General features: G+C 36.3%; 1 protein-coding gene across 1 annotated transcript in view; it reads right to left on the reverse strand.

Moving 5' to 3' along the window:
* Positions 1 to 6,550: 6,550 nt before the first annotated feature.
* LOC124156250 (alpha-methylacyl-CoA racemase) overlaps positions 6,551 to 26,949 on the reverse strand; it is a 29,377-nt gene continuing 8,978 nt past the window's right edge. The window contains exon 7 of the mRNA XM_046530665.1: positions 6,551 to 7,021. Coding sequence (XP_046386621.1) covers positions 6,809 to 7,021 — 213 coding nt within the window. The 3' untranslated portion in view covers positions 6,551 to 6,808. The remainder of the gene's footprint in view (positions 7,022 to 26,949) is intronic.

Genomic DNA, 26,949 nt, shown 5'->3' on the forward strand with positions numbered 1-26,949 from the left:
AACGAGTTTAAAAAAATAATATTCTTCTCCAAATATGCAAGGAGGGTTTTGAGATAACAATTACATCCTTACGAATAAGTAAGAGCCATTTATAGAAAGTAGAAAAAAATTAACGTAACAAGGAAGGATTTACATCAATGTAACAATAGAATATTTTGATTGATTGGAGGATGAAACCATAGCACAATATTTGAAACATGCACATAGGTAAATTACATATTCGGTGATAGACGGTCGAAAAATATGACATAAGTAACAAGTGGATGATAATATTGAAAACTTCAATGCTTATTCGATAATACACAAATATTTTTTCCGCGGTCAGATCCATAGGCAGACGTCACTTATGACACAAGATGATGACATTTTTTTGAGGACTGGTGCATGGGAAGAAATGCAAAGAAAGACCCGGAGTAATTTCCGTAAGACTTACGTAATTCTTTAAGAGTGCTAATGGTGAAGTAATAAGTGAAATATTAATATATTAGCAGACAGGTGGGCAGAGTGGAGAGCTGCGTGTAAGCAATCTTAGAATTTATGACAGTTAAGATGAATGAATTAGAACAGCGATGTGAATTTTGACTGACGAAATTCAAATATCAGCAGGAGAAACGTTAACTGAATAATGATTCTCCAGCTAATAGAGTTCTATTACTTTTACTTACACTTTCGCAAAGCTAAAGAAGTACTTACTCTCGTTACTTGATTATAGTTTTCTATCGATAACTAGGAAAAAAATGGATATACTGAAAATAGTTCGCGTTCGAAGCAGAATTTTTGCACGAATATTTTAGACTTGATCCCAGGCTGAGGCTCAAAACTGCGGGGAAAAACGAGCAAAAACAGCCTGACCACAAAACGGGGGACAAACAGTGGTAAGCCACAATCAATTACTGCTTTTGCTTTGCTTTTCTCGAAGACTAAAGCTTACAATCTCGTGTTCGTAAAATATACTTCTATTTAATGTGCAGATATGATAAGTAAACGAATGGCAACAACATTTTGGCATGAAGCACAATAAAAGGTGATATAACATTTAAAAAATGAGATTGGCTTACCATTCGTTCCCCAGGATAACTCTCCAATGTGAAACATTTTTATGAAATAAACACTCGGGTAACTGAGACTCCACCACTTTGACACGGAATAGCGCTACTGGAAATAATAAGAAGACAAATATTAAAATGATGCCATCACAATACACGAACGTAGAGTTCAAAATGCATAGAAGCTGAACTATGAAATATTAACGCAACAACATTCGGTCACTACCTGTCGGAGAGTTTTAGAAAGGAAATGAAATTTAAAGCCGAAAATTAATCCATTGGTTTATTTCATTCATGTCAATGGCCATGCAGAGAAAATGCCCCGTTCAATAGTTGCGGTCGGTTGAATTCAAACGTAATTCTCGAGTCATTGGGATAAATTTAAGCAAAAAAAGCATTTGCCGGAGTCTATTTCAACTCTCAAAACGATATATTTATAAATGAGTCCAAGACGTGCCCCACATAATAGCATTGTGACTGAGAATGGCAGCATAAGGAAATCTGCGGTCAAATGCCACAGTCTTAAAACAGACTCATTTATCGGGGTGATGAGACCCCGAAAATTCTTAAAAATTTCCTTGTGGGAAGCGCTACGACGACGCGAAATCTCAGAGCAAACAACCACACAAATAGCCAACGAATGGACAGAAATTAGTGTTCAAAAAACCCTTAAGAAATCACCCGAATAGCAAGGACGAATGACCTTATGGACTTCGTCGGCAAATCACAAACTCTCTAAAACAATTTTAATTATTAAGATTCGCCGAAGTGACAATATAATCAAAATAGGAACACTGGTTCGGAGCGAGGGACGATTTACCATCACCTGATATGTAACCAAGATAACTGAATTAGATTAATATACATCGAACTCAGTGAAGAACAATTTTGTAGTACCTCGCTTCACAATACCAACTGGAACCATGAAAGTGAATAAGCGTAATAGTAAGGACAGATTGGGAATCTAAAATAAATCCGCACTATCCTCGTATCTTTGGCAGGACCGAACAATGCTTACAAATAACTGGCGGTGATATCACAAAAACACGTTCTTCAAATATTGAGGTGATTTAACAGAGGGTAGTAAGATGATTCGAGGGGGAATTCCGCTTAGTGGAGAATAGATTTTACAAATTGTCATCGACAATAATAGCAACAAATTTACAGGCATCTTAAACACTAAAATAAAACAATTGTGTCACAGAAATGAAACAGGGAACCGATAAGTTAAACATGGCTTGCCTACTTACCTCTTTATTCGACGCTGGCTGACTCTAAACCGAGGAGGACCGAAGCACCCGCTATTGAAGAATCATTTGATTAAGTAGCGTCTATAATGTCACGTAATAATAGGTCCGATATATTTTTATAGAAATAATTAAAAATGAGTTTTAGTGTGGAAAGAATGAATGGGATTGCACAGAAATTAGCATTTGATATCAATTCATTTAAAATAATTCATTTTTCCGACAATTTTTTTTCTAAAAATACAACGTCATCTGTTGATGACTACTTTTGAAAACCGATCGTCCTTTGATTTCTGTCATCTTCTTCATACTTCCCTTGCCTTACGTCATAAGTTCCTTAGTTTCAATGCCCAGGCACTTTTGACTTAGAGATGGCTTCATCACTCGATTACTATTCAAGATTATTAAAACTGATGGAAGAGTTGGAAAAGCATTATTAAAATTTTTATGACACTGCTTCAAAGGAGTATTCAACTGTAATTTCTGTTTGCAAAAATTATTTATTTAGAATTCGGAATTCATGAAATTTAGATTTTAAGTATACCCCACCCTATAAATTCAAAATATTGGATGAATTTGCATTTTAGATCGAAATTTTCCAATGGGGTTGTGGATACTCATATAGATTCTCAGGAATTCTAAAAAAGGAGCTTATTATACGTCGGTCCCTTCTTTTTTCTTTTCTGCTAATTTCTTTATTACCGTTTTGCTGGGCAATGATCCCGATCTACAGTCAAATTCAGAAGTATAGCAATGTATGACGCGGAGCCCCTGGACTTCGGTATTTTCTGTAGTAAAGGTAGGACGGAAATTTGAACAAAATTCCCATTTCCTGCAATATTTTTATTGTTACATCATTAAATGGAGCACTGAATTCGCGATTCCTTAACGTACCAATGGGCCACCACTTACATGCTGACGACATATCGTCACTATCATCATTACTATCGCTTAACATTGCAAAAAATTTTATAACTAACCTAATAACATTTCTACTTGATGCCACACAGTGGAAGACTAGCTCGTGATCGAGGCTGTGGGAAAACTGCGTGCGTACTATGCGATATTACCTCTACCTCTATCACCACCTCCGCCTCCTCACTGTGCGAGTACAACACAGCTAATTGCGTACATAGCGTAGGAACACTCTGACGCCAAAATAACGGCGCTAGTCCCACCAACATGCTTAAACGTCTGTTAATTTCTGGACATCCCTCGTATTTTATGGGAAATAATAATAGGGTAGTTTCCTATAATTTTTTTATTGCCTAAATCGAAATATTATTACTCCTGGATTACAAATTTCACGCTTTTAGATTTTTTAATGACGATATCTATTTTTCGCGATTAAATTAAAAGTGAAAATGTTCAAGCGACGGCTAAGTATGAATGCTGGGAAAACCCCGTGTGACGTCATTCTGGTTCCAGCAGTCACCGTGGGAGGTAACCTTGAGGCGAGGATTTGAGTGCTGATACGATGCAGGCTGCTAGCAGGCAGCAAGGCCGTTTTACACGGGGCACGGAATTGCGCAGGTTAGAGCTGCATTAATTTCTAAAATGGCGTGGAAATGCACGAATACATGAACGAAATTAGAACAGGGGCTATTTTGCCGTATCGCATCCACGCATATGTTCTAGCAATTCACCGCTTTACACGACGCAATTTTGATTGCGCCTTCGCACGCACGTCAGATTGCGCAAATCCGTGTACCGTGTAAAACGGCCTGCAGAGTACCCTGCTAGCAGGTAGCGCTTGGCTTAAATAAGGATTACTAATAGCCTATCAAACAAATGAAACTTTCCGACCTTAGGCAGTTTTAATAGGTGAATATTAAGACATGTTTCCCTGAGCTCTGTGCCTCATTCATGCATTGGTCATCTCAGACGATGTAAAACTCCTATCTACTCGTATAGAAACTACATAGTTCCCTGTGACGTCACGTGGAGTGGCATCGTATGGGCGCCAATCTGGACTTTTTCAAATGCGGTTAAAATTGACCATCGCCATTCGTCTAAACTGGGATTTCAAAAACCAAATAATTTGTATATTATGAATAAAGTAATGGTGGGTAACGAATCGCAATCAATGCGTTTCGTTTTCTTTGATGAAGGAAACTACCCTATTATCAACACCCCCTGACCCCCCCAGCAACGGGGGTTCCGGAAATTTTTTTGAAAAATTACATGCCTAGAAATACATTTTACATCATTTTGGCATTATATTAGTAAATGATCTTTTACTTTAAGCAGATGCAGTTATTATACGTCAAAACTAGACAATAGTGTTTTAAATATTTCTTCATTTCTCTAAGGATTTGGGGGGAATCTATCCCCCTCGTAAGTACTTTAATCGGTAAAAAAAATCGTTGAACCCGGACTACACTTCAATATTTACAAATTCGTCTCATCAATACCGATACTCTGAAAATAAACTATCATATTTATTAAATAGGCTAATTAGTTAAAAACGTCCTCATCCAATCTACGGCTGAGCAAAGATTACGTTTCAGAGGTGAAAAACTTTGGTCCTGGTTATTATTTTTTTTTTCAACATTTTCCATTATCATTCCTCATCTGTTGGGGAAGTCAATAAAGCATAGGCGATCTTTGTTTTCCAATTTTTTCTACTCTTTTAATGAAATAAACCAAATACCTAAGTAAAGTAAATTGTCAAAAGTCTCACAAGACTAATGTATCTTGATCTCATTGTTAAAGACACGCAAACGGTGGCGTAATTTTATGCCATATTGTGGTATTCATTTTTGCAAAAAGGGGTTATTTTACCCTGAAATCAGCATTATTTTGAAGATTACATAATGAATACTAATTAAGTGCCATTACTTGTCAATTAATTGTGAGTTTTGCTCTGCGGTAAATTTAAGACAATACCTAACACTGCGGATTTGATGCGTATTTTTTTCATTTTTCAATGAAGGAATATGAGCGAGAGGTAAGTACAGGAGCTGAACCAGGATTTTTTCTGGGGGGAGAGGCACAAGGGTCTGACAGGCAGACGATCTTCTAACACTTGAGATTAAAAACAAAATACAACAATTAATGTACAAAATATTGTCTTTATTTTAACACGAAAGTTATTATTATGAATTTAAAAATGATTGAGGCTCTGTAATATTCGAAACAAATGTAATGATAATGGTATAAAAAATTTGGTCCATTTTTAAGCGTCTGAGGGAGGGCACATGCCCCCGTCACTCCTTTAAATCCGCTTATGGGTAAGCCCTTACTTATAACCCCTACAATTTATTTAAAATAAAACTATCCATATCCTCAGTTTAATGGAAAGCCATGGATTACATACACTTTGATATAATTTTTGTCAAAACAGCATGAAAAAAAGAGTGAAAGATGAAGAAAATTGCTGATAAACTGTTGAAATGCGCAAGAACAATGAAATTCCCGTTTTCACGGGGAACCACTGATTTTGCATACCTATCCCTAATCATTGCAGTCCAGCCCCATTTTTTCGGGAGCATTGAATTATTGTTGATGCATGAGCATTGAAAAACTTATCAGCACCGGACTAGCATGCTCATTTATATGATTCAAATGTTTTACCAATGCATCTCTTCGCTCTTCTATTGGCATCCATAGTGCAATGTTATTTCGATAGGTGGGAAAAACTATAATGGAATTTTAATTATTTTTAATGAGATCATTTAATCTCTTTTGAGAGATTTCTTGCCTGAAGAGTGTTATGCATATGGTACCTCTGTGTAAAAAATGGATTTCATAAATAGAAAATTATATTGGTGTATATAATTTACAAAAAATATATTGCAATGTAGTAAATTATCCGTTGGATTTCCTGTAGAAACAAAAAGCCTCAGCAAAGGGTTGATATTCATGAGCCCGTGAGAGTGAAAATTTTCTTTTTAGTAATTAAGCTTAAATTTCCTTTTTTTATTATTTACAGACATACCACAAGGAATTTCATAGGAATCTGGTAATCAGAGCTCAGAAAATTTGTCTATTGTGTAGAACACTGATGTTATTTGAACTATCTCAAACCATCACAATAATGTAGCCGTTAAACCATCCTATCACAATAATGTAGCCCTCTTGAGATAACTAGAGCAATATTTCACTCACCAAGCAAATCACCTTAGCAAATCTTCAAAATATGCATCTTGAGCCACCCTACATGAAAATTGTAGATGCTCCCCTACTCTCTAGATAAATTTGTCTCATTACAAAAATAATCTCATAATTTTAATGGATATTGCTAATAAACAAAAATAAAAATATGCTCTTTATTCCAAACAATCACAGAAAATACACCAGAAAATATCTTGAATGATATAATATGAGACAAAATATATTTTTGGACAATAAATCCCATGTTCACTCAAACAAAATGTATGAAACCCTAATAAAAGTAACAAATTTACAACATATTCTGAAATAGTGACTCGCATACAAAAGGACTTCTGATGCTGAATGACATTAACAGTTAAGTATGCCTGGTTGTATGCCATGATCAACCAACAATTAATGCTATAATTTAGACCTGTTTGTTTGAAATACATCAACAACTCCAGCATCTTCGAGTTTCTTTATTTCCTCATTGCTGTATCCCAACTCTTGTAACACTATAGTGGTATGTTCACCACAAACAGTTGGTTTAGGATGCAAAGATGCCTGGGATACTCCTGGTGTTTCACTCAAACATGGTGATGGCTTAGGGATCCATTCATTTAGTTCAGCATCCTAGAAAGGAAATTAGTCCCATGCTTATAAGATAAAATATTTTTTAATGGATTCGGCACTATTCTAAGAAAATAATACTAAAAACAAAGATACCGAGAAGTTATGAAAAAAATGTTCTGATATCACATAAAATCCCTTTTTGTCAGGTTACAACAATGTAACAAGGTTTGCATATTCCACTGACTCCAATAGTTGCAAGCCACCTCATTGAGCGCATGGCAGAGGCTGTTAGGACACCAACCATTATGAAAAGGAAATACTCTAAAAGAGTTTGCCAAGCCCTTCTTAAAGCCTTTTATTGTTTGGGGGAAAACTAATTCTAATACTTATCCATTCTGCAAAATATCTCCCTTAATTCATAAAATAAGAATCAGGCCTAAAAATTCAAAAAATATCCCCCAAAAATACTTAATACTTATGCATGACGGCCTTGAAGAGCCTCGACAGGAAAGGGAAAAGAAAGTATTTTAATATTCCTTTGCAATATGACACTTGTATGGTAAAATTCACTCATCCCAATTTCCATAGAATTATTTACCATGAATCCAATGTTCTCATTCATATAATTTCCTTTCAAACCAATATTAGATGTATTTTCCATTGGTTTTATAGCTCTAACCAGGTAGGGCTCATGGATTCACTGGCTCAAAAACCAAAGAGGGCATACATAAACTAATACAATCACTCTGTAAAATGTTCATTCATTGTGTCATCCCCATCTGATCCAATCATTCTTAGAATCAGATATTGGATTAGGAATTTAAAATCGATCTTAAAATTGGTATTTTATCACAATATATGGTACGGTCAAGGTACCTGTTTAGGTGTCTTTGGCAAAAATTCACCACTGAGAGTGTATTTATTTAAACACCGCCATCTCATCAAAACAAATATGTAGCTGAATAAACATCCATCTTATGTGAAAGTAGTGTGTATACCAATGAACCTCCCAACGTGAGCATTCGGCCTCAGATGATTCTTAGTTATCAGTTGACAGAGTTGGGCAGTATTTCAAATACATGTATTTTAAATACGTATTAAAAATGCATTTGCATTTAATATTTTGTATTTTCAAACGATGTAATTTATTTTGAATTTGTATTTAAAATACACAAGAATTAGAGTATTTTGTTATTGAAATGCTGAAATGCAATGAGCAATTTATCAGCAACTCGATTGGTAAAGTAAGACGGGATATTAACTTTTTGGTTCTTCGCTGTAGACATTTGGCAAAAATACTGACTAGTCTTTTTATTAGATATTTGTTGGTTGGTATCAATGTAATTTGAGGATTCATGTGATAAAATGGGTAGCATTCTGGTGCATGCTTTTGAGTTCACGTGGCGTAAGACAAAATCTAACGGAGGGTTTTTTCATGAAATAAAGGGTTCATTCAAATTAGTTTTCTTAAAAGTATTAATATACCAAGATAATAAAAAAAAAATTGATGACCTAAAAAAATTGATGATTGATTGATGACCATTAGTGGAAATAATTTTTTAAGTGATGAACACCAAAGAAAACAAAGCACTTCGTGTGTGAAGCGAACCACAAAACCATTACCATCATCAGCAGATTTTTGAAAGCTACGTCTATGAGCATCAGGATTGGCCAATAGTCCTGCATAGTGGAATGCATCTAGGTGACCTAAAACATCTGAAATCATTTCCCCAGTGTACTTTAATATTACCTTGCACGACACAGTGGAACTCACTTTATGATTCTTTGTGTCAACCATTAAAGTTCAAGAATAAACTTCACACAGTGGGGGCAAAACTTGAACTACCTCAACTTAAATAAACTTGAGTAAGAATATTTAGAAGAGTACATCCAAGTCTTTATACCAATTACTTAGGCTCTTAATTAAATGCAAACAAAATGAGAAGATATGCTTTCATGGGATGCTGTCACCTACATTAGTCTCTCTCAAATACAGAATTTGTATACTTCTAGAAAAAAAATCTGAGATGATTCTCCAATTTTTTTACACTTTTAATCAATTCACTAACAGAAAGGTTTAATTATTTTAATGTAAAAACAATAGACATAATAAGTAAATATGCAGTGGTCAAAAAAGCTTTTGCTTGGAACAACACGAGCTTATGCTCATCTACACCTGTGGAATGAATGTTTTCTTTGGCAGGATTTATAAATTCTCCTTCATGGGGTGCTATTTCTGATGAACTCTTTGGGGAATTGATTGTGCTAAAGGGTAATATGAATTATTGTAATGACTAATTTCGATTAAAGAGAAACTTTGTGTAACTTACCTAATTGTTTTATTTTGTTGAAGTATTTTCAGTATTTTAAAATAGTGTATTTCAGTAAGTATTTTGACAGATGTGTACTAATGTATTTTGTGACAATATTTAAAATACTAACATTTCAAGTACAGTGGAACCCCGATCTATCGTTCCTGCATTGATCGTTTTCCCGCAATCATTGTTTGCCGCTCCTGGTCCCCAATTGAGTTCCATAAAGACAATGTAATTTTTGCCCGCATCTAATGTTCCCCGAAGTATCATTTTCCCACATCCATCATTTGACGAAAATGAGAGGAAGTGTTTACAACATGTTATTTATGGCTAATAACGACAGACAGAGTTTTCCATGTGGGTTCAATAATGTCCGGTTTTATTTTTATTCGTCTTCGGACCATGGCCCTTCTGAAGAAACAAGTGAGAACGTTAAAAGATGGACTGAAAATAATTGAAGATGAAGAAAAGAATCCGGGCTAGAAGTGTGCGAATATTGCAGAACGCCTCGGCATGGAAGAAGGAGTGGCTCCTTCTCCTTACATGGCCTCAGTATGTCCGCTAGCACATGATGGGAGGGGTGGGGGTAGAGCGAGATCCCTGGTGAAAACAAGAAGTGGGATGAAGACGAGGATCAGGTGGGCGTGCCACTGACGATTAATACAACATTGCCTCAATCATATTAAAAATTTAATTGCTAGAAAGGAACATTTCAAATAATAAACTATTTTTGGCCTTCTTGATCCATCTCATAACCAATCACTGCGTCGCCGAAAGCAGTTGTTTGAGGCATAACATGCACATTTCTCTCGTAAATACGGGTACTTGAAATGGCATTTGATGGATAAGAATTTTTACATCACACAGAAATGCATAATAGCAGTGAAAATTCCGAGTGGAGTGCAAACATTCTTTAGTTCCTTTAGGATATTTGAAAGAGATATAAGTTGAATCAACAATATGACCTCAGTGTTTCGATAAAGTAATAATATTCCTGTAATCAGCTAAAATCTTGTTTTAATCCCTTAATGAATATCATAATTACTCGCAAAAATCCAGCATTTCCTGGGATATAGGCAACCTAGGTAAATATTCCCGCATTCATCGTTTTTTTCATCCATCCCCCTGAAAAACGATAGATCGAGGTTACACTGTACATATTTTGTTTTTGTCATTAAAATACTGGGGAGCGAGTATTTTGCCCAACCCTGTCAGTTGATCACATTGTGATCTCTTGGAGTGAGCATACCAAATGCAACAGTCAACAGTGTGACTGTCACCTGCCTTCTTCTATTTGCCCCCGTGGTGATCAGAGGTGAGCCAGGAATTCCTCCCTCACAATTATACTTATGTGCATTAAGCCGTGTGATGCCATTTTGCTCAGTTACATGGCAGCAGCACACTGGTCACTTTTTCACTGATCAGGGGCTATTGCTTAGTGTGGGTGATTAGACTCTTTCAGATGAAGTTTTTTCAATGCTTCATGCATCATTACTCTAACTACCTGTATAACTGGACCATTACTAGTAATTTTCCCTTTATTTACTATCTGAATTTTTGCAGGTTGTTACCGAGGTGCTAAGGAAGATGATCTTGATTCAAATGCATCTATAAAGCAACATGTAATAGACTGGAGCGGGTATGAGGGGGCACACACAAGGTCTGCAGCCCCCTTACATTCATTCTATGATTATTTTAGGAACAATATACAGGCGGTCCTCGACTTTCGTACAATTCACAGTTTCATACTTTCCACATTGACACCTATTACTCGACTTTCGTCAGCTACATTTGGACTTTCGAGCATTTATCTGTGATTTTTTTAAATTTCCGCCATTATTACTGTGCAGGGGCGGATCCAGAATTTTTTTCTGGGAGGGGCACAAGCAAGGCCGTATCCAGGATTTTGTTCTGGGTGGGGCACAAGGATACCTCGTAATACAAAACGAATGCAATGATAATGGGAGCGTATTAAAAATCTTGCATATTTTTTAGGGTCTGGGGGGGGCACGTGCCCCCGTGCCACCCCCCTGGATCCGCCTATGTTACTGTGCATCCCAACATTCAACTGTTTCATATGGCAGTACATGAGGACAATACGAACGTATACAATCGAGAGCAGAGTTGATTTTAATCATTAATTTTACCACTTTATTGATATTTCCAGAGGTCCTGAGTCACACGCTATGTTGAAATTTGTAATGTGATGCCAGTTATGCTGGTATCTCAATCAGTATCTTCAGGTTGAGTGTATTTGAGAGAATTCTCACAAAAATTCCATCCTTGGATATGGTAAAATCCTTCCCTTTGGATTACATGCACTTAGGGTGCTTAGGCATAGTGAAAAAAGTATCAACTACCATGAGATATACTCATCCCTGGTGAGGAGAAAAACCAATAGGGTTAATGTTAGGTTAAAGTTAGTTAATGTGGTCTGGTTACCAAGAGGGGTTGGAGGTGTGAACATGTTGACATCAACAGTGACATCACAGCCTACATCAACAATGACATCACAGAAGATATCTACATTGAACAACCACAAGAGTTTGATGTAGACAAGCCACGTTCCTTGGTGTACAAACTAAAGAAATGTTTGTACAGTCTCACACAATCTGGGATGGAATGGTACAGGAAGATCAGGTGTATTCTAATTGATATGGGATTCAAATCATCTCATGCAGATCTATGGTAATTCACTGACCCAGAGAGAAAGATTTATGTGGGATTATACGTGGATGACCTGGCAATTTGGGTGGAGAAAGAGGATGATCTCAAGAAGTTCAAAGAAAATCTCAACAACAAAGTAGAGATAAGAGAGCTTGAAGAGATCTCAGACTTCCTATAACTCCGTGCACTGAGGTTTGGTGACCGTAGTATGAGCATTGACCAATATGCTTATACTGAAAAGATCCTGGATGAGTTTGGACTGACGGACTGGAAAGGAACCACCTGTCCATTAAGCAAAAGCCTATTTACTGACAAAGTAGAAGAAGATTGTAATGCTGATCAAGATAAATACAGGAGGGCCATTAGTATACTGTTGTACGAGGTGAATGGCACCAGACCAGACCCGAGTTTTGCTGTAAGCAACCTCAGCCAGTTCCTGTCTGCACCTAAGAAAAGACATGAGGATGTGGTCAAGCACCTGACGAGATATCTCAAGCATACCAAAGATTACTGCATTGTATATTGAAAATCAGGGAGTCAAATTGTTTTCTACTTGGATGCTTATTTGGCCAACAACAAGGCTGATAGAAAATCCTTCAGATGGCTTGGTGGTGCTGCTAGCTGGTCGTCCTATCGAGTGGAAGTGCAAAAAGCAGAATTGTTGCCACATCTAGCAAGCATGCAGAGTACGCGGCAATGGCTGTGGCTTGCCCAAGAATGCCTGTTGCTGAGGAAAGAATGCATGTGGATGTTCAACATGATGCTGGGGCCAGTGAGAAGTGTGGACAGCCCTGCATATTTGCTGAGAACATTGGTGCCCTGTCCCTGGCTGAAAAGGATGAGGTTGATGAGAGGTCCAAGATAATAGATATCAAGTACCACTTCATCAAGGACTGCATCAAGAGGGGCCTGATTAATGTTCAGTATGTAATGTATCGAGACAACCTAGCTGACCTACTTACCAAGTCCCCAACAGGCAGAAAGACTCAAGAACTCTCCATAAGGATTGAGTTAACTGTTCCCCAAGTAAAGTGATTTTTTTTGTGCCTGTCATGTTACATAATCATTTTTGCATGTGCTGTTTATATGTATTTCATTAAGTGGAGACTATGAACATTATTGTTGATGTGTTTAATTCGATAAAAATCAAGGGGAAGAGTTGGAGTGTGTGATTGTTTATGTTTCATTTATATGATCCAAATTAATATTCTTAGTAGTCTGTTAGGATTATCATTGTTTGTCTTAGTTTGGAAAGCACAGTTGCTACATGTAATTATGCCCTGGTTTGTGTTATATAGAAAAAGTAAGTAACAAAGAAGGATGTTTGTTGTATATCTATTTTCATTTATGTTGCTAGGTATCTCTAGTAACTTACCTATTGGCAACTGTTTTGTTTGTGGTTGCTATTTGACCTGATTGTTATGCCAAGGAGGCTGCCCTGGTGAAAATGAACTGTTCACGAACCGTTCAAGAAGCATTAAACGAAGTGTTCGGAACCTGTTCACTAAGTGTTCATGCATTCCATATTAATGGGTGTTACGCTCTGACACTTAAAATATCCAAATAACCCAAAATAAAGAGTAAAACCTATAAGTTATGTGATAATGGGGTATAAATATAGTATTATAATGCAATGCATAGTTTAACTTTTAAAGAATTATTTAATTTCCTCTTGTAAAACCGAATTACAACAGTAACGGGTGTTACACACATTGGACTTTCTCTATGCGGTTTGTCCATTTTTGGTTAAAACTCTGTGAAACATGGTCTCTAAAAATATCCTAAAAGAAATAAATACATTATTTAAGGTAATAACATCAAAGCCATCTGTGAGTTTTCTGTTTTCAGAATTTATTTAACATATTTAAGGGACAAACAAAAAGTAACGGGTGTTACAGGTAAGGGTAACGGGTGTTACAGAGTTGGGATCATCCTTCATTTTTGGTGAAAATAAATGACTTTAATCTTAATAATGCATGTACAATATTGTTTTTATGTAAGTAAATACTGACGACCAAACTAATACCCTCTAATATGACATTTTTTATGTCAAATTCATGTGTCAAAAATTCCTTAAAAGGCTTTTACAGCAACGATTTATAAGTGGAAATTTGTAACATTTTTAAAATTGTGACTAAGTATTAGTCCTAAATTATAATTGCTGTGACTGGTATTAGATACAGTTACATTCAAGAACTGGCATGTGACCTGTATGGGTATAGTAGATGTGGTCATCATTATTTCTCCAGAACGTCAATCTCCCCACTGAATTCATATAAAATTGTGAACAGGCCCTTTGGCTTCACTGTTGGGTCTGGTAATTTTCCCAAAATGTTCTTAAAACTAACATGGTTGATGTCATCATCATCAGCTATGAAAAGTTTCTTTGAATCAAGGGACTTTAAAAACATCACAGATATGAAGTTTTCATTGTCCACACTCCCTTGGCATATGGCTGCATAGCGGTACTTTTTCCCTTTTTTTGATTTTTTTCTTTTCAATTTTTCACATGGAACTTCCACAAGTACATACATCCCAGAGGAAACATCTCCTGGTGTTTTGACAGTGGACACTGGCAACATCTTTTCTGGAGAATGAACCTCTTCTTCACTATCTGAGTAGACGTCTTCATATCGAAGTCTTTTCTTGCGAGCTAAAACTTTTTCTTGAATATCTTCCCTAGTCTCTTTAAAAACTGGTACTTTGGTCATGAGAGAGGTTGAAGTTCTTGCAACCAAGAGATGGCAAGAATCATAGACCCGAAAATGATGGTTTGACCGAATATTTGGGATTGGAACAACAGTGGCCCAATAAGCTCGTAAGGTTGATTCATTTTCCAGAACTTCCCCCTTGTCAACATAAAAACTTTTTATGCCATTTACTTTATTCACAATGTGGTTGTGAAAGTCTTTCGCTGATTCAATGTGAACATTTCGGTTCCCTTTAACTGCTGTCCAAACATGGCGCTTTACCACCCCACCAATTCCATCAACAGCACCTTTCCCATGGCTTGATGCAAAGAAATTCCACTCAGTGGTAACATTAAAATCTTCTTCCATCTTACACAATGCTGACATGGAATATTTGTTCTTAAATTGTCCTGCACAATTGTCACTAAATATTTTTAATTTATCAAGGAAAGGAAAACTGTCCTTAATATCAAAAACAATTTTTCGGAGAAAAGTCCATACACAAAATTTACTATGGGTTGTGTCATTACTAATTACAACATACGAGTTTCTTTTTTTATTAGGTAGCCATGCACAGCATGTAAAAATGCCTACTTGTTGGTGGCTCCAGTGGGCAGACTGAATTTCATCTTGATAAGTCATTGAATAGTTTTCAGCAAAGTCTATTTGTATTGCTCCATATGTTTCTGTGCATTTTTCTTTATTTAGGCCTTTAATAGATTCTTCAAAGTAATCTTCCTGTATTTTTTTTACATAACAGTGACTCTTGAAATGAGTAATTTTTGTTTCGAGCTCTTCAATAGCTTTCTCTAAACTCCCAGTCACAACAGTCAAGTGGATCACTCCTTCATCAACCCATTTTTTCCAGGAAATCTCTTCTTTGTGCACATTGACTAATAGGTCACTCACTTTTCTACTTGAACATTGTGTGCACACACCCAACATGCATGTCTCATTCAATACATTACAACTTAAGTATTCTAGTAGTTCTTTATGGGTCTTTGGGAAAGCTATCTCAATCTTGGAAATACTTTCTAATAAAAAATTAACGTTGCTGTGATATTTACAGACACACACATTGTGTGGCATTTGAGAAATAGGTAGGACATGGTTTGGGCGAAGGGAAAAAAACAAAGATTTCTTCACAGCAATATCAGGATGCTTAAGTTTAAACTCCTCAAAAGCCTCTTTAACAGTCATAATTAGGTGTCGTTTTTGCATGTGCACTCTCTTGCCAGTTTTTTTACATTTCACTGACTTAACGTCTTGTTTCCCAGGTGCTAGTCGGCTGATAGTATCACTACAATAAAAGTTCACAATGAACTCCTTATGTTCCGCAGGCACTATGCGATGTGGTAGATGATCAGTTTTCTTTTCCTCTTTTAAATTTAGTCCAAAATCAAGCGCAAGTTTTTTTACAACAGCACATTTTTTGCTAGGACTACTTGGCAGGTTTTTTTTCAATCTATTAACAGCTTTTCCTAATGATCGGTGGCACTTGTAGCTGCCAATTGGCAATATGGTGGTATTTGCTGACCCTGATGGGTTAAGTTTATGTTTGTTGCGATGCTTCCTCACTCTTTCTTGGACACGTTTACGTCTTTCAAGCAATAATTTTTGGTCATCTTTTTCTTTCATTGTGTTCCATTCTCTTCTCTCCTTGTCACGCTGCCTCTCATTTAAAAGATGCTGCTGGTATTTATTTTTGTCAGCTTTCAGTCGTTCACGATACGCTTTCATCAAAATTGTTTTTTGAATTGGTGGCATTTTCTGTAAACAGATGTTGCTCATAGTAGAAAAAAATGGATATAAAATAAACCCTAGTTTTCTATTTCCAGGTTTAAATACAAATCTTAGTATAAAAATAAGTTATTAGTAAAATAAAAGACAAAATTCAAGTTTTACCAAAGTTTGTAACACCCGTTACCACTTTTTTTGTAACACCCGTTACCACATTTTCACCAACTAAATTTTAATATTCTTACATTTGTTAAAGGTATAAATGTTCCACTATAACACAACTTCACTCTTCCAAAAAATTAAAAATCCTAGGGTTTTAGTTTAATTGTGAGATAAACTTTTCCATGTTTTTAGTAACGGGTGTTACAGACAAATACACTAAACAAAAACTGCAATTACAGCTAATGGTGTTAAGAAATTACCTTAAATTATGATGTGGAAGCAAAGAAGACTTCACTGGCAATCCATTCACTCATAATAACAATCACTGACTGATATTAAAACAATGAAAAGGTATTGTTAACCTGACCATCATTATTGCTCAACAAAGACAGTGTTGTTCAGTGCTTAGAGAAGCAATAAAAACTTAGAAAAAAAAAACAAAATGTTTTAAAAATATCCATTTTTATGAAGGTTTATGTATTTCTCAAACATTGTACATAATGTATGGTATTAAGTAAAACTAATAATTTTTCACCCTTAGGGTCACTTTAATATGGAATGCATGTGTTCATGAACTGTTCGGGAACCGTTCACGGACTGTATTTTGGCCCATTGAACCGTGACGAACCGTTCCAATACGCTGTTCAGCAGGCGTTTCCCAGCTGTTCATGAGGTGTTCAGCTGTTCATGGAGTGTTCAGTAACCGTGCAGGAAGCGTTGCACGAAGTGTTCAGAACCTGTTCCCTAAGTATTCATGAACTATTATTGAACTGTTCACGGACTGTATTTTGGCCCATTGAACCGTGACGAACCGTTCCAAAAAGCTGTTCAGCAGGTGTTTCCCAGCTGTTCATGAGGTGTTCAGCTGTTCATGGAGTGTTCAGTAACAGTGCAGGAGGCATTACACAAAGTGTTCAGAACCTGTTCCCTAAGTGTTCATGAACTATTATTGAACCGTTCACGGACTGTATTTTGGCCCATTGAACCGTGACATACCGTTCCAATAAGCTGTTCAGCAGGCGTTTCCCAGCTGTTCATGAGGTGTTTTCAGATGTTCGTGAAGCATTCTTTTAACTGTACAGGAAGCGTTTACCATAATACCAATGATGATTAACATCTCGAAGTGTAGGTCTGACAATAATAATTGTGTAAATAACAATTGTGAGAATAATATGCAAAATTGTTTACCGACATTTCGATATATTCCTTATACCTTATTCTGGGCTATGAATGATAATGGTTACATTAAATTGATACATGAATAGGCAAGGGCGAATCCAGGATATTTTTCTGGGAGGGGCAAATGGGTGTGACAGGCAAACAGTCTTCTCTTATTTGAGATTTAAAGGGTAACAATATGCATAGAAAAATTACTGTACAATATATTTTATCTTAACAAGATACTTATTAATATAAAATTACAGAAATGATTGAGACTCCCAATTAAACAAAAAGAATACTAAAAATCTTGTCTATTTTTCTAGCATCTAGGGGGGGGGGCACATGCCCCTCCCCTCTAAATCAGCCTATGCATAAAGGAATGAAAGGTTATTACAATGTTTTGTTACAATAAAAGAATATATGTAAATAGAATTCAATTTTACATACATAATATGCCAAAATTCTTGTCTCTTCTTTTAGATTTGTGTACAATTGAATTCTTTCTGTATTTTTTGTGACCTACAATCCAAGACATTAATCATCATTGGTATAATTGTAAACACTTCCTGTAAAGTTAAAAGAATGCGTCATGAACATATGAAAACACCTCATGAACAGCAGGAAAATACCCCATGAATAGCTTGTTTGAACAGTATGCAACGCTTCAATGGGCCAAAATTCACTCCAAGAACGGTTCCCCAACAGTTCATGAACACTTCTGCTACAGTTTCTGAAAATTTCATGTCACACTTTTGGAATGGTTCTTGAACAATTTATTTTCACCAGGTATGCAACCTTTATCATTCATAACAGTTGTATATCATTCTCAGACCTATACACCAAGACATTAATCATCATTAAATAATTGAGGTCAAGAAAAAGAAATCCATTTAATAATACCAGTGCTTGATCAGGAAGCTGTGGTAGATATGTTTACAAACTGTAGCTAGGCTGAACTGAAGTGTTGCATACCAATGAAACTAAACTGTTCAGGAAGAGCTCTCAAGTCTTTGGGAATTAAGATTTTCAAGCTTCTATGGGGTTATTTGCAGTACTTTCAGTTATTGTCCAAGCTCAGGATTGTATTTGAAAGTCACACATTCACCACTTTATTTACTTTGCTCACATTATTGTTGTAAATGCATAGCAACCTCAAAACATTTGTACTTATATATTTACACTTTTATTAAAACTGTCAATGTAAATATATATTACCCTCATTATACCAATTTGGCAATTTTTGCGTATTTCACCAATAACTCAGCATAAACATTCACTCACAGTTAGCACTTTTGAATTTTTGAACATGTTAGCCCTAATTTTAAATGTCTTCCCTTATAATGCACTCATTCATGTCTCTTTTAATTCATGCTTATCATTTATGCAAAATAGTGAATCATGAATAGCATTAATTAAATTTTACATTTAGTAACCGTGGAAGAAATGGGTTGGGCTATTGAATTTAATAATCTGTTCAGGAAGCGATCTTGGCCAACTGTGCTGAAGCCGTGCACTAGACGTTCCATTCATGGGCCGTTTGTGGGTACCAGGTTAGAGCGTGTGAACAATTCCCAAACACTTCATAAACGGCCCAGGAAATTTCTCAAGTTCTAAGTCAATATCTGATCCTAATTTTGCTTAGAAAATTATGAACACAATGATAGTTGTTTTCCTTAATTCGTGGTGATATGTTAATGATCATCAGTTATGTAAAATAGTGAATCATGGCTTAATTATTTCATTTAGTAACTGTGGAGGAGATGTGCAGAACTAAAATATCTGTTCAGGAAGCGTTCATGTCCAACTGTGCAGGAGCCGTGCACAAGGCGTTCCATTCATGGGCCGTTCGTGGGTACCAGGTTAGAGCATGCGAACAATTCCCAAACACCTCATGAACGGCCCAGGAAATTTTTCAAGTTTTAAGTCAATATCTGATCCTAATTTTGCATAAAAATTATGAACACAATGATGGTTGTTTTCCTTATGATCAATTATGTAAAATAGTGAATCATGGATAAATTATTTCATTTAGTAATTGTGGAGGAGATGTGCAGAACTAAAATATGTGTTCATGAAGCGTTCAGGAAGCGTTCATGTCCAACTGTGCAGGAGCCGTGCACAAGGCTTTCCGTTCATGGGCCGTTCGTGGGTACCAGGTTAGAGCGTGCGAACAATTCCCAAACACTTCATGAACGGCCCAGAAAATTTGTGAACCGTTTGCACAGTACGTGCACAGCTTACGAACAGTTAAGCGAACAGTTCATTTTCACCAGGGTGATTTGTGAGTAATAATCAATATTCATACACAGTTGGAATTAATAAATAAGGAGTTGCCTCCATATCAGTAACTCAGATTCTTGATTTACTACATATTTGGCGACGAGGATAAACTTAAATATCTTGTGAGAATTTTCTAGTTAATACCTGGACATAACCAAGATGAGTAATCCAGTCGGAAGTGGTGTGAACCCCTATGAAAAAATTTTCATAGGGGTTCACACCACAAGTGAAGGTTCACAAGGTTCACAAAAATGAAAGTTTTCGGGAATATCGGAACTATGCCTGAATTCAACACAAAAGGTGATTGGAATATGTACCATGAACGCTTGGAAATGTATTTTTTAGCCAATGGTATTGAAGAGGAGCATAAAGCAAAGCAGGCAGTGTTGTTTACTGTTATTGGTGAAGAGGCTTTCAGAGGAGTACGTAACCTATGTGATCTAGTATCTCCAACAACAAAAACGTATGAGCAGTTATGTTTAATACTGAGAAGTCAGTTTTCATCGTTTGTATTAGTTTATTGCAAACGGATTGAGTTTTACAAGATGCAACAAAATTCACCTGAGTCAGTGGTGGAGTGGTTTGTGCGTTTAAAACAACAGGCGATGGACTGTAAATTTGGAAATGAGCTAAATAATATTTTAAAAGACAAATTCATTTCTGGACTGTTTCCTGGGCCTATTCTGGACAGAATTTGCGAGGAAGAAGAAACTAAAACTCTACAGCAAATTGTAGACATTGCTGTAAAGAAGGAAGGCAGTATGAAAGAGGCAAAATCAGAAACTTTTGTTAACAAACTTTCTGAAGGTAGATCAGCTAGGGTAGTTTCTGAAGAGAAAATTGAAGCTGGAGTATAAGTCAAAAGTGATAAATCTTCAAAACAACAGGTGAAATATGCAAAAGTTTGTTATGCTTGTGGTGAAGCTAATCACGATTTTATAAAAAGTATTAGGTTTCTAGGACTATTTTCCCCGCCCGCTATGGTTACTAAATTTTTATCAACAAATTGGATTTATTAACGAAGTTACCATTTCATAAAACGTTCGAACATGACTTTGATGGAAGTGGATTACAAAAAGAATTTGGATGAATGTTTTTCAAGAGAGGTTAAATATTCTAGCGCCTATTTCGCTTTATTGCCTGTTTACGGACAAAAGTGTGTGTTAAATTGGTGTATGAATGAAGGTTTGATTGCGTCAAGTTATGAATATCCTAAGTGTAAAAGGCAAATGAAATTAACTAAGAGACCAAAGAAGACTGATGGCTATGAATGGGTATGTAAAAATCAAACTCAAAATAATCCGCATCAATGTTCACGATCTGTAAGAAAGGGTTCTTGGTTTTTCAATAGTCATCTAAGTATACATATGTCAAATTTTAAAATTGACTAGTCAATAGTTATGGCAGTGTATGCAAAAGTATAATATGGCAGTTTTGAAAGTGACGGATAAAACAGTGACTGATTGGTATAGTTTTTGTAGAGAAGTGTGTAAGACTGTATTGAAAAATAGTTCTAGAAACTGCCGCCAATATGCCAATTGGCGAATAAGGGGCTCCAACTCCGGTCGTGCCGAAGAATTTTCAACCTAAGAAAGTATTGAATTATTTAATGTTAATAATGTGAATATTAATCCTATATTGGTGAATGCTGATATTGGAGGTACACCTATTGAAATGGAAATTGATACAGGTTCTGGAATCTCCATAATTCCTGAAAATATTTATCAAGCTTTATTTACCAGATTTATATTGCTCCCAACTAGTGTTAAACTCCAAACTTATGTGGGTTCAGAAATCATTCCTGTGGGTACATTTGTAAGTTCAATTACGTTTAATGGTTTGAATAAGGAGGGTACATTCACTGTGGTTAAAAAAGGTGTCAGAGCATTACTTGGTAGGGATTTATTACGCTTATTCAAGGTAAATGTTTTTGAAATTTGCAATGTCAATTTTAATGAGAAGAAAGATGAATAGATAAGAGAGTTTAAGGATTAAGTACGTAAGAGCAAAAAATAAGGTTTTAGTACGTTTACGAGAGTTGTACCAAAAGTAAGGTTTCCAATGAGCTACAATGTTGAGGGAAAGTGCCAGTCTAACTCCCAAAACTGTATCTTATTTTTAGAATTTTTAGTAGTATTTATTTTTAGTAGTTCTCCTGCTCTCGAGTCTGCAAGTCTGCGATTCACTCTGTCGCTCATTATTGGCTTAGCAACCATCAACAATGAAAGTGATGATCCCCATTTCCCCCAAGGATTGAGCAGTGTGAGGATTGAGCAGTAATCCAATTTCTCCATGCAAAGAAGATACTGCCTGTGGATATTCATCAGCAACTGACTGAAGTTTACGGTGACGAGTGCATGTCCATTCAGCACATCCGCAAATGGTGCAGGGCTTTTGCTGAGGGCCGCACGGAATTTCATCACGAAGAATGGAGTGGAAGACCGCCAGTTTTGGATGCGATTGTCCAAAAGATCATCAGTGAGCTGCTCAAAGATCAGAGGGTCACTGTCTGTGAATTTGTTGAATGCATTCCTGAAGCTTCTGACGGCACAATTGAAAGAACTTTAACTTTAACTTGGGTTATTGCAAGATGTGTACTCGCTGGGTCCCCCGGATGCTGACTGATGGACATAAGGAGCAACACCTTGACCAGGTTCGCAAACTTCTTCAACAATGTGATGGGGAGGCAACAAGGAGAAGTTTCTGGAGTCAATCGTCACGAAAGATGAAATGAGGGTGTTCCATTACACCCCAAAACAAAACACTTAGGTGGCAAACACTTCAAGAGCGACAATGAAGTCCGAGCAGAGGTCACACGCTTTCTCAACAGGTTGGCAGGAGACTTCTTCAACTTAGGGATACAAAAGCTGGAGCACTGTCTTCAAAAGTGAGTCGAAAAATAAAATGGAGACTACGTTGAAAAAGAGGCAATAGTGTAAACTTTTCAATGATGTGAAAATTTATAGCAACCTAATATGCAACATAATAGGTACCTTACTTTTGCTACAACCCTCGTATTTCACTCTTTTGGAACGCAACCCCTGATTAGTAGGGAATTCAATGGTTCCACTTTCGTACATGTTTTTAGGAACGCATTGTATGCAAAAGTTGGGGACTGCCTGTAAGAGGAAATTAAGATGGGCAAATATCACCACATATCAAGGAAGATGACCCACTGGGGGAGAAATGGCGTCGTGCTGAGGGGAAGACAATAGAGGAGGAGATATGTATGCACCATTTCAAGATGGCTTTTCGTTCTCCTCGTTGAGGCCTAATATTTGCCAGCAGTTGGGTAGGACCTTACTGCACAGACTCAAGTGACTTCGCTACTCTGGGTAATGGCTTGTTTATAAACATTTAGAAAAATAATAAATAAAACCAACGGCACAAACAAAATTTGACCTTTACGTTTGGTGACCTGGTTTGTACGGATGATTACGGCCAAAATAATATAATGCATTTGCCCTGGTAACAATTGATATCCATGCAATATCCATAAATGGTTACCAATATCCAATAAGTATTTTATCTAAAAGTAATATTGTATGGATATTGTAAGGATATTGATGAAACCATGTACAAGTTCCGAGATAGTAATATTTGAAGTTGGAGATTTATCTGAGCTGAAACATTGGCCAGTAAATGATGTTCAAGGGAAATACTGTAGTTTAAAGTGGAATAAAAAGGAAATTGCAGTTCCTCTACTCCATTAAACTGTGCATAAGTAATAGTAAATGGCTTTCTTTTTCATGGATTTGAATGAAATTCCAAGGTTAATACATTTTAGAGATTAATGTGATCAGTTATAACATTCCTGTGAGGATGTTGTGATCAATAAGAAACCTATCATTTTTCAAATTTACAATGTGGATAATAGTCTTTTTCCCTGAGTAGTCCCCAGTAGAGGTAGTTCCAATGTCATGGTACTGCAATGGCAAATGCAAGTGGCCTTTTTGGACTAGGTTTACCAAAAAAATTTGCCAGATGGTGGATAAGAATGTATTGCTGGAAGATAATTGGCATGAATTTACGCCAAGGCAAATGGGGAAAAACACCACTAGTAAGTTTTGACCTCCTAATATATACTGATGCTAACCAATAAGTATTGCTTCATATTTATCTCATAATTGCTTAGCCTCTCTATTATATGTATTTTAGGCTCTTTGAATGAAGCTCGTAAAAAAGTAATCTTGGCTGAAGAAACATCAGACCTAAGTACAGATCCCGAGAAGGTAAAAGCAAAGGCATGCATGTTGCCTTGTGGTCAACAGACAGTAATTCAGATGGCCATGACGGGGGCAGAAATTTGGCATCATCTTTCCCAGTGGCATCTGAAATCGAGGAGCTGGATACCCCCACTCCCACCATAAATTATGATAGGCCCAAGAGTAAAAATAATGCAGCCAAGCCCAGAAATAAAGTTGTTCATGCTATAACTTCAGAAAGTGAAGAGGATGAGGATGATTACCAAAGAAGTAGGCAAAAAAATAAGAAAAGTTAGTGGAGAAAATTCCAACAGCAGTGGAACTTTGAACAAGGACAGCACTGACTTGAGTGAGTATCATTTTCTATCACAACTGTCTCATGAAATTGTGAATATTCTCATTATCCATATATCTCATTAATTACTTCCAAAATATAAACAAATACAGTAAAACCTCTATGTAGTGAACCTCTCTACATCGAAAACCTCTATACATCATACCAACCCTCTGGTCCCGTCAGTTTTACATGTAAATTTATAGGCAAACCTCTCTATAGTGAACCTCTTTATATCGTAAAACCTCTATATATCATAGCAACGAGACACCCCCGAGACGGCCTAACTACCTCTGCGTTTCGTACTGAGACAACTTGAGACCATCAATGCAGCCGCGATAACGAACATGGAATGACATTATCAGCGATAAATGTTTCACGCTTATTTTTTTCTTATACACCTTTAATAATTTTCACGTTAACCATTAGTTTGGGCCATTTTGTTCCATATGAGAGCATACCTAACAGTAAATAAGAAAAAGGCATCCAACTCTCCTAATCATATTAAGTGGTAGTTAATGATGATGATGACAGAAGACATTGTTTTCTCTCAAATCATGGTCAAAATCATGCGATAGCAATCGCTTTCATTTACTTATGGCTTTATTTTCTTGTAAGTGCTTACATACAATGTTCAGTTAATAAAAGAGGCGACCAGCGCAGCTTATAATCACTTGCTGGCGAAAATATTTCAACCAACTCCTCTCCCATCCATGGAGATAGAATTACTCGACCGCATTGCTACTTCTGCTTCTAAAATGAAAATATTTCATGAATATACTGCAACTCGAAATAAATCAAATACAATTTTGCAATTATTTAATTCCCACATTTCCCAGTGTAGCACTTTCTTACTACCGCCTTGGTAATTTTTTCGATGCTTTCGTGAACGATCGTAGTTTATAATTTATCGCGCTTAGTGACATATGTCTTGCCTGCGTATTTATGCTGCAAAATCTGACTCTTCCATCGGGAGTCCGGGATGTCAATTTCTAGCAATACTGACGAACATCAATCCATGCGCGAAAATGTTAGGTGAAGGAGACAGCTAATTAGCTGATATGCGGTAGGGCAATGAAATTTCTTACCGTCGCCGCCGCATTCTAAAGTAGTTCGCCCAGCATTCTCGCCGGGAAATCACGTCCTTTCGCAGACCTAGCATTTTTGTGTGCCCCTGACAGATTTTTTCTTCGGAACACTACTTGCATTATATTTTGGAGAGAGAGAATTCAATGAAATTTTCAAAATTGTGCTCAATTTCTTGTCTATTTTTTGCAGTAGTCACATGTTTATTTATATTTTTATAATTTTTAACAAGTCACATGTTATAAGAATGATAAATCAGTTCTCTAAAAGATATTATCAGGAGTATTTTCAATTATTGCCCATAAAATATAAAAATTACTTAATTAATCAAAGGCTGATGATGGATTCGAGAAATAAAAGAAGGCGACTACTTGGCATTACCACATAATTAGGTATTTCTCAAGCCATCAACGAGGGCTGGCAGAAGGAAGATGTAGCAGTGACCTTTGGAAAGCCATCATTCACCCTGACATCTATTTTAAACAACCAAGGAAAAACATAAGAAACTGTCTATCTAGGCTGCACAATTAAAACACTCAGGCAGTGAAATACGAGGATGAAGAAATTATGTTGAGAAATATAAAACTATTGTACTTTCCTCTGAACACTATTAGTAAATTGAATAATTTCTTAGGTCAAAAGGCATTAACGAAAACAGCTGGTGATTTATTTATAGTGAAAATGACATTAAAAAGTGCTCATGTAATTGAAAACATTACTTCGAAAGAGTTTGAAAAAAATTTTAAGCAAAACCAATAACTAATTTATTTTCTAAAAAGGCCTCTTTAACTAGTTACTTTACCTTTGTGTAATCCTTTTCCTAATGTATAACTGTAAATATATGTTCACTTATGCATGCATATATGTTTAAATAGTTATTTAATAATTAAAAAGACAGTAGCACCTTTCATTTCCCAAGGATATGAAAAAATGGTGCCTTCCACTAAAACCTCTCTATAGTGAACCTCCATACATCAAATTGCCCAAATTTTGGTCCCCTCCATTACGATGTAAAGAGGTTTTACTGTATTAAGGACCACGCTCTTTCTTAAGAGAGCCATTTTAGATATGAATCAAAGGCTGACTTCATTAGAGCAAAGCTCTGGAAAATCTCAAAGACGAAGATCCCGGAATCAAAAGGAGAAAATGGGAATTGGTTTCGAATTTATAATACCCAAGAGGAGTTGGATACCCTTGAAGAAAACATTACGGACGTGGGAGTGAAAGAAATTGGTAAGATTTCATTCGTGAAGCATGCCTCTATTCAATTGTTTAGGGTACATTTCCTGGGCAGTCCATTGTGTTATTTCAGATTACAATACTTTTACCAGAATTGCAACTGGCATCT

Source organism: Ischnura elegans, chromosome 3, assembly GCF_921293095.1.
Source record: "Ischnura elegans chromosome 3, ioIscEleg1.1, whole genome shotgun sequence".
Taxonomy (NCBI): domain Eukaryota; kingdom Metazoa; phylum Arthropoda; class Insecta; order Odonata; family Coenagrionidae; genus Ischnura; species Ischnura elegans.